Genomic DNA, 12,075 nt, shown 5'->3' with positions numbered 1-12,075 from the left:
ATTCTCATTCTGCAGCCTTTTAATTGTAGGATGAATCCTTGTAGAATAAGAATCTGAAGATTGCAGACAAAAACTCTTTCCCTCCACCTAAACCTGAAGCATCTTTTGTCTCACTGCTAGAAGAGGCATGCAGAAAGCCTTTCCTGCAAGGAAAGACTTAGCCGGTCAAAGTTCCTTCTGCCCATGGACCGCTCACTCCAACTGGAGACAGGAAAATCCATCCCTGTCCTAGAAAACCATCTTAGAAACGGAACCTGGGACATCCTATATGAAGCCTTCCCAGGATCATGAAGTGGGGGTTGCTGAGGAAGCTGTCCTGGTCTGGATCTGGGGGAATGTTCACCTCTTTTTTCCCAGCTTCAATGCCCTTTTACCGGAAGTGCTGGGAGCCTGCGTGGATGTGCACATGAAATCTCAAGCCAAACTGAATCTGGCCCTCCTGCAGAAATCCTAGGATTGCCCCTTCCCTTTTGTGGTTCACATAAAGAGGTCCTCCCTCTCCCTCCTCCCCACTTCATTGGATGCTTTCTGGATTTGCCTTTGATGTTACACATTTTGCATTCTTTTTCCGCAGGGGCAGGGGGGTTACTCTCCTGGATTTCATTTCTTGCTGCAGGGAATATTTCCCTCACTCAAGAGATGCATGAAAAGAGGCTGCAGAGATTGCATAAGGTGGGGAGAGTTTGGAAGAAGGGACTGCTGCCTCTTTGCAACTTGAGAGGCTTGGGAGTTCAAAGTGAGGGAGGGGAGTGAATCTAAGGGAAGATTTTGACTGATGCATTGACTTCCTGTTAAAAGCAAAACAAAACTCTAGAAGGCGTGGAAACATGTGCTGGCAAAATTATCAGGCTCATGCTCAAGTCTGTGTTGAGGTTCAAGGCTCCCAATAGACCCCTATTTCCAGAATAAGCCCCTTGTTGGTTCTTGCCCTTAATACCAGCGTATATTGCAAGGGATGGGAGAAAGGTGATGTTTCCATAGATACTGGAGATATCTATGGAATCATATTTTCCAAAGATACTGGGGATGGGAGTAAAGGACCTCCCAGGGAAGCAGGATTGCAGCACTTTTAACCACTACATCTCAAGTCCCCCACCCCCAAGGAAAAGAGCAAAGCCATCTGGGGCACTGGGAGACCTTCTGAGAGCTGAAGCACCACTTCCAGGGATCCACGTAAGGATAGATTTGATGTGGTTGGCTCAAAATCCGCATTCCCAGCATTCCTATTTGTTTCAAGTGACTTTAGGGGCAGCATACATATGTGGCTGTATCTATCAGGCTCTGTAGAAATCCAGAGTTTATGAATATATGTGAGGAGATAGAACTGTTAGATACATACAGTACTGCAAATCATTTTAGTGTCTAGTGTCCATTTTAGTATTGTTTTTATGTCCACAGTACCCTTGAAAAAGGAATACATTTTCAAGAAACGATATGGAACTCTGCTCTTGGATATGATCACAGCTGCAAGATTATTATATGCTCAAAGATGGAAAGATCCACAAATACCTACAGTGGAGGAATGGATTATTAAATTAATGGATTGGCTCAAATGGCAAAGTTAACAGCTTTAATAAGAGATAACACTGTTTCTAAATTTGTCTCCTTACGGCAACCTTTTTTAGATTACGTGCTTGTGCTGGAAAAAAAATGAAGTTTTGATTGTGGGTTTTAATGATTAGAGGGATTGTGTTGATAGAAATAATGTGAACTTGGATTAATTAGGGGTAAGAGATTTTTTTTTCCAATTTGTATTTATATCTGTATTGGAGACAGTCAGAAGTCACCTTCTGTCTCAGTTTGCTATCTTGTAATAAGATTTCACTGTTTATTTATTATATTATATTTCAAAGTACAGTTAAAATGCAAAACAAAGAGCACAGCAAAGACAGAAAATAGAACTAAAAGAAAAAAGACAAACTATAATATAACAAATTTCTCATTAAAAAAGAGAAAAAGGAATACATTTTCTGAAATGCATTGGGCCAAATAAAAACGTTTCTGCCAAGGAGAAAACCACTCCCCCACCAACACTGGCAAGCTACTGTATATAAACAGGGAACAAACCCTCACACTTACTAGCATTAGCTCCAGAGGGTTACCACCACTACTCAGAGGATCATTGGTTGCCCTCTCCCCTCTTTGGAAGAACTTTATAGTTCCTGCTGCCTTAAGAAAGCTCAAAACATTCTTAAGGATCCATCCCACCCGGGACATTCTTTTCTTGAACTATGACCATCTGGCAGACGGTACAGGATAATGAAAACAAGGACGAATAGGCTGAAGAATAGCTTCTATCTTAGAGCTGTAACTATACTGAATTCTATCGTATAGTGCAGTATTAATGCAGCATCAGGGGTTGTGCAATATGGAATGTGAAAGTTGTGTTATATGTTTTATGTGTGTTATGTGTTTTATGTGTTCTATGGTTTTTATATTTTTAAAGCTGCACTGGGGTGGCATTTAATTTCGTTGTACAAGTAGTACAATGACAATAAAGATTTCTATTCTATTCTATTCTATTCTATTCTATTCTATTCTATTCTATTCTATTCTATTCTATTCTATTCTATTCTATTCTATTCTATTCTATTCTATTCTATTCATTGATGATGTTACCTAGCCAGGTAATGAAATCTCTGGAAGCAAACAAGCAGCTCAGAGTACCAACGACTGCACAAACCCTTTTCTACTAGCAGATGGCATTCCTCCCTCCCTCTTTTGTTTTTTGGCCTTAAGCTAAGAAGGTGTAAGCCTAGTTAGCAATTGGATGGGAAACCATCAGGAACTCCCAGAATTGTAGACTATTTTGGAAGTAAAAAGCCTCTATTAAGAAAGCGACAGCAAACCATTGTATTACTTCCTGATTTAACAGTGATCTTATTTTTATCCAACATGTGATCAACAAAATGATGGTATCTTCATTTCATCTTAATATATAGCTGCTTTAGATATAGGCCCCATTCAAACCCATCTTTCCAACTTCCACACTGCTACATACCCAACCATCCTTTTATGGATAGGAAGAGAGAAAACATATTTTTATTGTTTAATTGTAGTTTTGCAAGCTGTGACACAATATTTTCCTGCCTAATATGGACATGATTTTCATCTGTGTTTATCCACATATGTATGTGGATGTGGATGTCTTTTTCTTTCTGAATGTGGCATTTTAAAGCTACAGTTTTAACGTTACTTGTTTGGAGAGTACTGTTTCATGTAATAATTCTACAATAGCTAGAGTGCAAGAAATCTTGAGTGAAATGTAAGAGAGGGTGGCAGTGGGAAATATGACTGAATTCACACAGTAAACCAAGCTATGATTCACATAATCATGTTTTATATACTAGGAGCAGCCAGGTTCATACAACATATAAAAAAAAATCATGGTTTAACAAGATCAGGCTTAGCAATATTATGGAAAGTCAACCTTAGAGTCTGCCAGAAGGCTGCTGGGTTCACACAAGGTTAAATCAGAATGTGATTTGCTAGCATGTGGGTTGGTATAGTGTGACAATCCAGCTGTAAGCAGACATACGTATGTGCAAAAAAACCTGAATCTGAAGAGGATTCAAGAGAATTGAGAAGGAACTCCTTTTTAAGTCATAAATTCTCCTCTGAACTGAGGAAAGGAAGATAGAACTTGTCTGACATAAAGTAAAATATGCAATTCAACATAACTCTGTGAAGATTCAGCACAGATAAGCCTGATGTTATCCAGCTACTATATTAAAGGTTTTAAGAAGCAGTTTTATTAGGAAATGGCCACTGATCTCTGGTGGTGAAATATGGTGGCAGTGAGACATGACATGAAACAGTGGGATCCTGAAAGGCGGAAAAAAAAGCCCAGAAATATTGAAGTTAAGTAAGTACTCAAAAACAACACATTCTAGAAAATTTTACCTTAGAAAATATAGAATGGTGAAGAAAATAAGTGTTGGATGAGCTGATGTCAGGAAGTGAAGAGGAATCCCTTGAAAAGGACCAAAAAGTGAGAGGTACCAGAAGCCGAGTAGCCAAACATTCATTAAAAACCATTCTAATGCAGGAATGTGATCTCCATAATATGAAATAGAGAATTGGGTGGCTGTCTGGGAATATAAGGGAAAGTAAACATCTATGTGGTTTCTAAGAATTGACACCGACTTGACAGCACATAATCAAGCATCTTGAGATCATAAAAGAACAGAACAGAATGAATGAAAAATGGAGATTTATCAAGAAACAGAGAAAAGGCACCCATTTGGAGAGATTCATCTGCATTTGAAGATACAAGAGAAAGAAAAAAAGAGCAAACTTCAGTACTTGGAACCAGAAACAACCCAGCAGCAGAAAGACTGCTGAGAAAACATCAAAATTAAAAAGAAATTAAAACCATAGAAAGCTTGCTTTCTATCTTAGTGTGGTTTAGTGCTAAGTAGAAAGGGACAATAATGGGGGCTGTTTTATCTTCAGTAACTTTCCTAATGATTCCTAACATGGCATTTGCCTTTTCAGAGCTACCACACAGTTGGGCTCTGCACTGAACTCTACACTACAGCCCCAAGATTTTCCTCCTGTTTAGACAAAGCTCACACTTTATCAGCATATATGTCAAGTGTGTTTTTTTGCCATAATATGCATCGCTTAGCTCTGATGAAATTAGAACCATATTTGGGTTGACCATCCAGTTGAAAGAGATCCTTCTGGAACTCCTTGCAATCACTCTTGGCTTTCTCTACCCTGAATAATCTCCAAATGGGGCACTGTTTACTGCTCAATCAATAACTTTTATGAATAAATTAGTGGCCACTGCATTTTCTTCTAAAGATTTTTGAGTAAATGGTTGATAAAAATTAGTGTCTCTTACATATCCAATCGCTGTCAATTATTGGATGTATCTGAAAATATTATGACTGTGTTATTTAAGATACCTCCCTAACAGAAAAAGTAGACATTAAAAAAAAAAAACACATCAGAATGTCCAGGATATCTACAATGCTAACCTCAGGATGCCAACTTCAGATAAAACAATCTTGCTAATTACCTCCCAATGACGCTGAAAGTTGCCGGCCAGAAATGGTCGACGCTTCAGTGGTTCGAGTCCAGCCTTCGCGTTAAACAGGGTGAGCTCCTGTTTCCTCCCCAGTTCCTGTCAACCCAACAGGTCGAAAACTCACGTGAGTAGATAAATGGGTACTCTCACTCCGGTGGGAGGAAAAATGCTGGCGGCGCCTTGCAAAAAAGAGTCGGTAAGCGCGGAAAAAAAACCGTGCGCGCCCAAAAAGGGCGCGAAGCAACGGAAACCCCGCCTCCTGCCTCACCAGCTGGGCTCTGCTCTAGGAAGGAGGCTCTGGCAAACCACTTCCAAAAAACAATTGCCTTGAAAACTGCAGGGACTCGTCCAAGCAGTCACTGCAGAGTCAGCAATGACTGAGCGCAGACCAAAAAAAAAAAAAAAAGCGACACACGTACATGTATGGGTACACGTGTCTGTATGTGCATCAGTAAGAAACCACTTTCCAAAGAAGAGGTCCAAGACAAAAAGATTGTCAAATGAATTAATAACAGATGAAAACTGCCAGCAAAATAAAGCAGCAAGCTAACCGATCTCCTCTGCATATACCCACCATTCACACTCTCACACATATGCATATGTATGTGCAAACAGGCTCCTCTCCCTCCTTCCAGCAGAAACAAGAAAAAAGAAGAAAACATGAAGAAGTGACTGCTCTGGAGAAAGAAAGAAAAGCTGGAATAAAACTGGAAATGAAGTGAGGGAAAGAAGTACAGGTGGTCCTTGCTTAACAACCACTCGTTCAGTGACCATTTGAACTTGCAACAGTACTAAATGAGTGGTATTTATGACTGGTCCTCGGAGTTCTGGCCACTGCAGCATCCCACGGTGATGTGATTGCCATTTGCAACCTCTTTGTTGGCTTCCAACAAGCAAAGTCAATGGGGAAGCTGGCAACCATGTGACATCTTTGCTTAATGACAGCAACCAGGAGTGCCAGAATTGCTGTCCCTAAGCAATGTAGTCATGTGTCATCATGCTTTACGACCAAATTGCTGTTGTTAACCGAGGACTACCTGTAAGTGGATAAGGAAGAGGAAAAAAAGACATAATCCCTGTTTAGACCATAGAGGAAGAATAAAACATTGACAAGGACAGCAGCAAATGTCAGCCACAGTCCCCAAAGTCCACTGGTAGAGGTCCAGTTGGAGGAATAGTTGGTTAGTCTACAAATGTATAATGTCTGCAGTCACTTGTACCTCCCCTATAATCCTTCATTTTCAACTGGAGCTTCTCTTCTCAGGAAATTAATGTAAGGCAAAGTGCTAACAACCTGAATTCATTGCAAATTATTTGGGGAAAAGAAAACTCATTTTCCCATTTGGTAATTAGGGTACATGGTAAAAAAAATGGTGTCATTGAAATATCCCACTGCGTACACAGGAATTGTTTTTTTGTGGTTGAATAGATGCCATCTAGTTGAGAGAGAGTCCAGGTACTGCATGAATAAATGCCTGGCATCTCAATTTGTCTCTATTAATAGATCACACCTTTTTCAAGGACTTTTCTGAAAGCACCTTGATTGTCCATCCTGTTGTCTTCCCCTTCTTCCCCATCCTTCAACCTTACCAGGCATAATCATTTCTTTGAGACTGTCATGCATTTGTATCCAACTTCTACATGCTGTTCATCAGCTCTGAACTGGAGTCCATGAAGTTCTTTCCACAGTCAATATGTTTATTTGATTTTCCCCGGTGTGGATCTTTTTATGGGAAGTAAGTTGACAGTTCCAAGTAAAGCTCTTTCCACATTCCATGCATTTATAGGGTTTCTCTCCTGAGTGGATCCTTTTATGGGAAATAAGATTACTCCGCTGATTGAAGCTCTTTCCACACTCCATACATTTATAGGGTTTCTCCCCCGAGTGTATACTTTTATGGGAAATAAGATTACTTCTCTGACTGAAGTCCTTTCCACATTCCATGCATTTATATGGTTTCTCCCCTGAATGGATCCTTTTATGCAAAGTAAGATCACTGTTGGTACTGCAGGTCTTTCCACACTCTGTGCATTTATATGGTTTCTCCCCTGTGTGGATCCTTTTATGGGAAGTAAGGTGACTGCTTATAGTGAAGCTCTTTCCACACTCCATACATTTATATGGTTTCTCTCCAGTGTGAATCCTTTTATGGAAAGTAAGGTGACCACTCTGACTGAAGCTCTTCCCACACTCCATACATTTATATGGTTTCTCTCCAGAGTGGATTCTTTTATGTGAAGTAAGCTGACCATTCTGACTGAAGTTCTTTCCACATTCTGTGCATTTATATGGCTTTTCTCCAGTGTGAATCCTTTTATGGGAAGTAAGCTGTCCACTCTGACTGAAGCTCTTCCCACACTCCAGACATTTATATGGTTTCTCACCTGAGTGGATCCTTTTATGGGAAGTAAGGGAACTATTTTCACTGAAACTCTTTCCACACTCCAGGCATTTATACGGTTTCTCACCTGAGTGGATCCTTTTATGGGAAATAAAATGGCTGCTATTGTTGAAGCTGTTGCCACACTCCATGCATTTATATGGTTTTCCTTTCATATGGATGCTTTGATGCAAAGTAAGAGGGATATTCCACTTGAAAGTTTTTCCATCTTCCCTGCATTCATCTTGGGTCTCTTTCATATGAATTCTGGTATGCTCACATAAATCTGATTCCTCTCTAACTATTTCTCCAAACTGGAAACACATTCCTTTGTGATCTTCTTGGGTCAGGAAAACATGCACATCTGGATATTGAGAGGTAGAGGATTTTTGCAGCTCACAATTTAACTGGTTTTCCTCAGGCCATTGTGGTTCCTGCTGATTTTGAAACATCTCTTCTCCAGTTTCAGTTTTGACTGTTTGGAAAGCTGTCTCTTTATAATTCTCATTCTCCCATCCATCACCTGTTGGGCCAAAAAGAAAGAAAAAAGTTCATGAGAAGTTTAAAGCACAACTTGAGAGTGCTGTCAGGAATCAAGCCTCATTAGCTGCATCTTTTACTAATATTTCCCCATTGATTCTATTCCATTTTTTAAATTATAGTTCCAGTCCTTCCTTACCAAGATCCCCATGCACACATTCCTTCTACATCTTGACACTCAACTATCCTGAGACATTATATTACTTCTTTCTATCAGCCCATCTTCCAGTAAATGGGGCTGGGGACTACTGTTTCATACCGAAGCAGTTGACAAGTGATGGTTCCACCTTGTTCCCCATCCAGTCCAATGTTTATATTTCTTAATATTCAGTTTCAAGCACGTAGGAAGACAAGCTGACAAGCTGAATTTAGATCAAAATAAGAGATAGGTGCTATTGCTATACAGGAAACTCAGCATGAAAACTGAGATTCCATCTGTTTTGGATGAAGTTGCATGCTCTGGATAAAAGTTGTACAGAATTGGGGAGTCTCCTTGATGTTGACACTACATTTCCAGGCAGCAGCTTCAAGATGAAGGTCTTGGGGCAAATGGAAAAGAGAGACACTTGAATGGGTGCTCACACTTCCTGAGAACCCAGCCAAGCAGAGAGCAGAGCCTACTTATCACACGTTCCATCCTACAATAAGCAGTATCAGGGCTACCAAACCCCATCATTATGCCCAGAAAAACAAAAGGCACTCCTAAGGTGATCTGCAAACTAGGGAAAGCAGGACAAGAACCTGGCTAAGGGTACTCTCTCTACAAAGATACCACATAGTCTTTAGCCCTTCCCGCAGTGAGTGGGAAGACCAGTTCAGTTAAGGATATCCTTCTCCATATAAGAAAGGAACAAACCAACATTTCCTCTTAGAAACATATCAAGCTGGTTATTTTGTACTAGAAAATACCTTCCCCAGCTATTTGAATGTAAAACAAAGAGGAACCCTTACCCAAGGAGGCCAGATTCCTAGCATTTTCCAGCATGACCTCCCTATATAGGTTTTTTTGGTGGAAATCCAGTAGAACCCATTCCTCCCCAGAGAAAAATACAGCCACATCATCAAAAGACAGGGGAACCTGTAACAGGAAGAGAACATTCCCCTATAAATGAAGAGTTACTGGGAGTATTTGTATGTACTCTTTTAATGAACAAATCCCAACACCAGAGTTTCCCCCTGTGGTAGGTAAATGAGCACATTCTACAGACAAACTTTGTGATACTAAACGGGCAGAACTCAAGCTACTGATTGGAAAATGCTTTATTGATTCTACTGACTCTGCACCACACATTTGATGGCACTTCAAGCCCATTTGATGGTAGCAACTTCAATATGCCTCTTGATCAACTGATGCAACAGCCATGATGATCCATTAAATAGGGACTCCAGACCACCCTGGAAAGAGGTTTCCTCAATTAAGTGCTGAGTGACATTTTAACTAATGGCTTACATTGTCCCTCAGATATCAACACAGTTGTTATTCAACAGCTCAGTGAAGTTGTTGGGAAATGACTTCCAGGAAGTATTATGAAATGCCTTCAATTAACAGATGACATGCAGCCCTAGGTGGGCTCCCATCTACTTACTGGGAAACTGCTCATGCTCTAAAAATTGAATAGATGGGAGCTAATAAAGTGAAAGAAACTGGCTGTGCCCATTTTTGATGAAATTGGATGCCCCTTGAATAATTCTAATTTGCTTGGGGGAGGGGATAGTCCTCCTACCTGAGCTGGAACTATAACTACTGTTTCTGCTCCACCATAAAGAGGTATTTCCACAGGTGCCATCAGTGACATACCATTTTCTGAGAGTGAGATAAAAGAGGAGCAAGTACGTGTTTTAGAAACATCAAAAGAACCACACACAAAGCTATTCTTGCACTCAGGTCTAAAGTACTTTTCTGAAAGAAGCTCATGAATGACAGTAGCTCAGGCAGTGTGAACAGAAGGAACCCTTCTTTACCTGATGAGGTGTTCTTAGATGGATCTTCCTGGGAGATCCCCCCCAAGTCCAACTCCTGAGAGGGATACAGCACATCCCCCCATGCTTCAGAGTGTTCAACAGCCACCTCTGTGAAGGGCTCCTGAATCTGAAATAGTAGCCAAGAGAAAAGGGAAAAGAGTGCATTTCTGCCCAATATTTCCAATTTCACAGCCCCTTTTGAATCTTTTCACATGTCCTGGCAAATTACCAAAAAGAGACCTGAAGAGAACATCAAATTTCCTACTGGTGTTATTAGGTCCCAGAAGGGAAGCATTTAAGAATTCAGTAACTGTTTTTCATGCTGTGACCCTTTTGATTACACCTAGTGATATCTTCTTACCTGCAGTTCTCCCTGCTCCTTCTCCTCTGCCTGGCTTAGGAGGAAACCTTCTGCGAGGGCTACTGCCTGGGAACTGGTCTCTGCTCTGCATTCCTTGACCCAGCATTTCATCTCCAGGGGCAGGATGGCCAAGAATTGCTCCAGGACCAGGAGATCAAGTATCTGAGCTTTTGTGTTCCTTCCAGGCTTTAGCCACTGACCACAAAGATGGTGGAGTTGGCTGCAAACCTCTCGTGGCCCCTTGCCCTCCTTATAACAGAGGTCTCTCAAGCGTTGGCACTGACCAGCCAAACTGATGTTTCCTTCATCCTGGTTCTTCTGCCCAATTCTCTCTCCTTTCAATTCAGGCTGTGCAGCGTAAGGAAATCTTCCATCCCCTGGTGGGTACTGTAGATCCATTTTGTCTAAGCAATGTTTCTCCTTGATCTCCAGGTTCCTTTCTTAACAGGATGTAAACTACACAAAGTGGCCCTCAGCCTTCTTTGTTCCTGCGTCTGTTCCTGTTTTGCATAAAGAAACTCATGAGCAATACAAGATACTTCCAGAGATACAGAAGAAAACAAATAGAACTACAGAGAATCTTGTTCTCATTCATCAATAAATCCCCCCAGCTCTATGGAAGAATCCCTGTAAACTGGAGACATGAATCCATTTCCCACTCACTGAGAGCCTGGAACATCTCTGGTCTCTGCTGGAAGGGGCATGTAGGGACTGTGATTGAACTTGTAAAGAGAAACCTTGTGCTTCATCCAGCCAGAGCTCCATCCACCCAGTGCCTGATCACCCCAAGTGGCAGCAGCAAACTCCCTTTCCATTCATGCCATGGAAAAGCATATCGGACATGCACGGGCAACCCAGAGAGCAAGAAGCCACCCATGAAATGAGGAGGAGAGGAAAGATGGAGAGCTCCCAGTTTGGGCCTGGACCTGGGGGAAAGTCCAGCTCTCCTGGAGAATCTTGTCCTGGAGATGCTGGGGGCCAGCCTGGGGCCTATCTGCAAAATGCAAAGTGCAAACCGCCCCCCCCCGCTTTCTTTTTCTTTTTGCAGAAGCCTCTCTTCCCACCGCTTTTCCCAGCATCCCCAAGAGTTTGCCTCTCCTTCCTAGGGATTGTGCATGGTTCCTCCTCCTGATCGGGATGGTGGCTCTTCTGCGTGGGGCCTCTTTCACGGGAGAGACTTCCCTCACACGCAAAGAGGCCGCAGGGGTTGCACGAAGCGGGGGAGGGTCTTGGGAGGGCATTGGTTTCAGGGGGAAGACTTTGTCGGGTGCACCCGCTTCCTGCTTTCCTTTGCAAGCCTCCCCGCGGGCGTGCTGGCAAAGCGGGCCTACGCATGCTCAGTTCCGTTGTCAAGTTCGGAGTCTGCCAGTACTCCGCTCCTTCCGGCGCCCGCCCCATCTTATTAGCGCAGGGAGGGGGACAATTTCCGGGGGACGCAGAGATTGAGCTCCTGTGGAGGGCAGCAGAGGGCTACCTGTGGGGCTTTAGGCAGAGCTGAAGCCTCCCTTCCAGGGGGCCCCTTGGAAGGATAGACTTGAAGGTGCCTGGCTCCAAACCCACAGTCCAGGCCCTTCCCGTTTCTTTCAAGGGACCCAAGTCCCAGAGCATGTTTAAGTGCACGTCTGCGTCTCCCAGGCTGTGTTGGAAGCGGCAGCTGGCTTGTTTTGGCCAAGCTGGGAAGCTAAGCAGGGATGGGAGACCACCAGGAAATCCCAGGATGGTAAGCGACCCACATAGAAGCCTGGAAGAGGGGAAAAAACATGAATCCTGAAGGAAAACAAGTTCCTGAGGGGGGA

The 12,075-nt window shown here is 42.3% G+C and overlaps 1 protein-coding gene across 3 annotated transcripts; it reads right to left on the bottom strand.

Moving 5' to 3' along the window:
• Positions 1–4,884: 4,884 nt before the first annotated feature.
• On the bottom strand, positions 4,885–11,570 carry LOC103054846 (uncharacterized). Of its 3 annotated transcripts, none has more exons than XM_088151385.1 (6): positions 10,943–11,570; positions 10,280–10,779; positions 9,919–10,045; positions 9,681–9,760; positions 8,908–9,034; positions 4,885–7,939 (listed from the first exon to the last, which is right to left on the bottom strand). In XM_088151385.1, exons 2-6 carry the CDS (start codon positions 10,676–10,678, stop codon positions 6,687–6,689), a joined length of 1,986 nt encoding a protein of 661 aa, XP_088007511.1. In that variant the 5' UTR covers positions 10,679–10,779; positions 10,943–11,570; the 3' UTR covers positions 4,885–6,686. The 3 variants fall into 3 exon arrangements, with proteins under 3 accessions (XP_088007511.1, XP_088007510.1, XP_025030899.2); XM_088151384.1 differs by having other exon boundaries at positions 11,344–11,570; XM_025175131.2 differs by having other exon boundaries at positions 10,280–11,570.
• Between the last annotated feature and the right edge of the window lie 505 nt (positions 11,571–12,075).

The sequence above is a fragment of the Python bivittatus genome, unplaced genomic scaffold, assembly GCF_059951505.1.
Source record: "Python bivittatus isolate LINGU-HERP-01145 unplaced genomic scaffold, Pbiv_v1 ctg000650_np1212, whole genome shotgun sequence".
NCBI lineage: Eukaryota > Metazoa > Chordata > Lepidosauria > Squamata > Pythonidae > Python > Python bivittatus.
The sequence above is the reverse complement of the archived record's forward strand: the minus strand, read 5'-3'. Positions and strand labels throughout refer to the sequence as shown.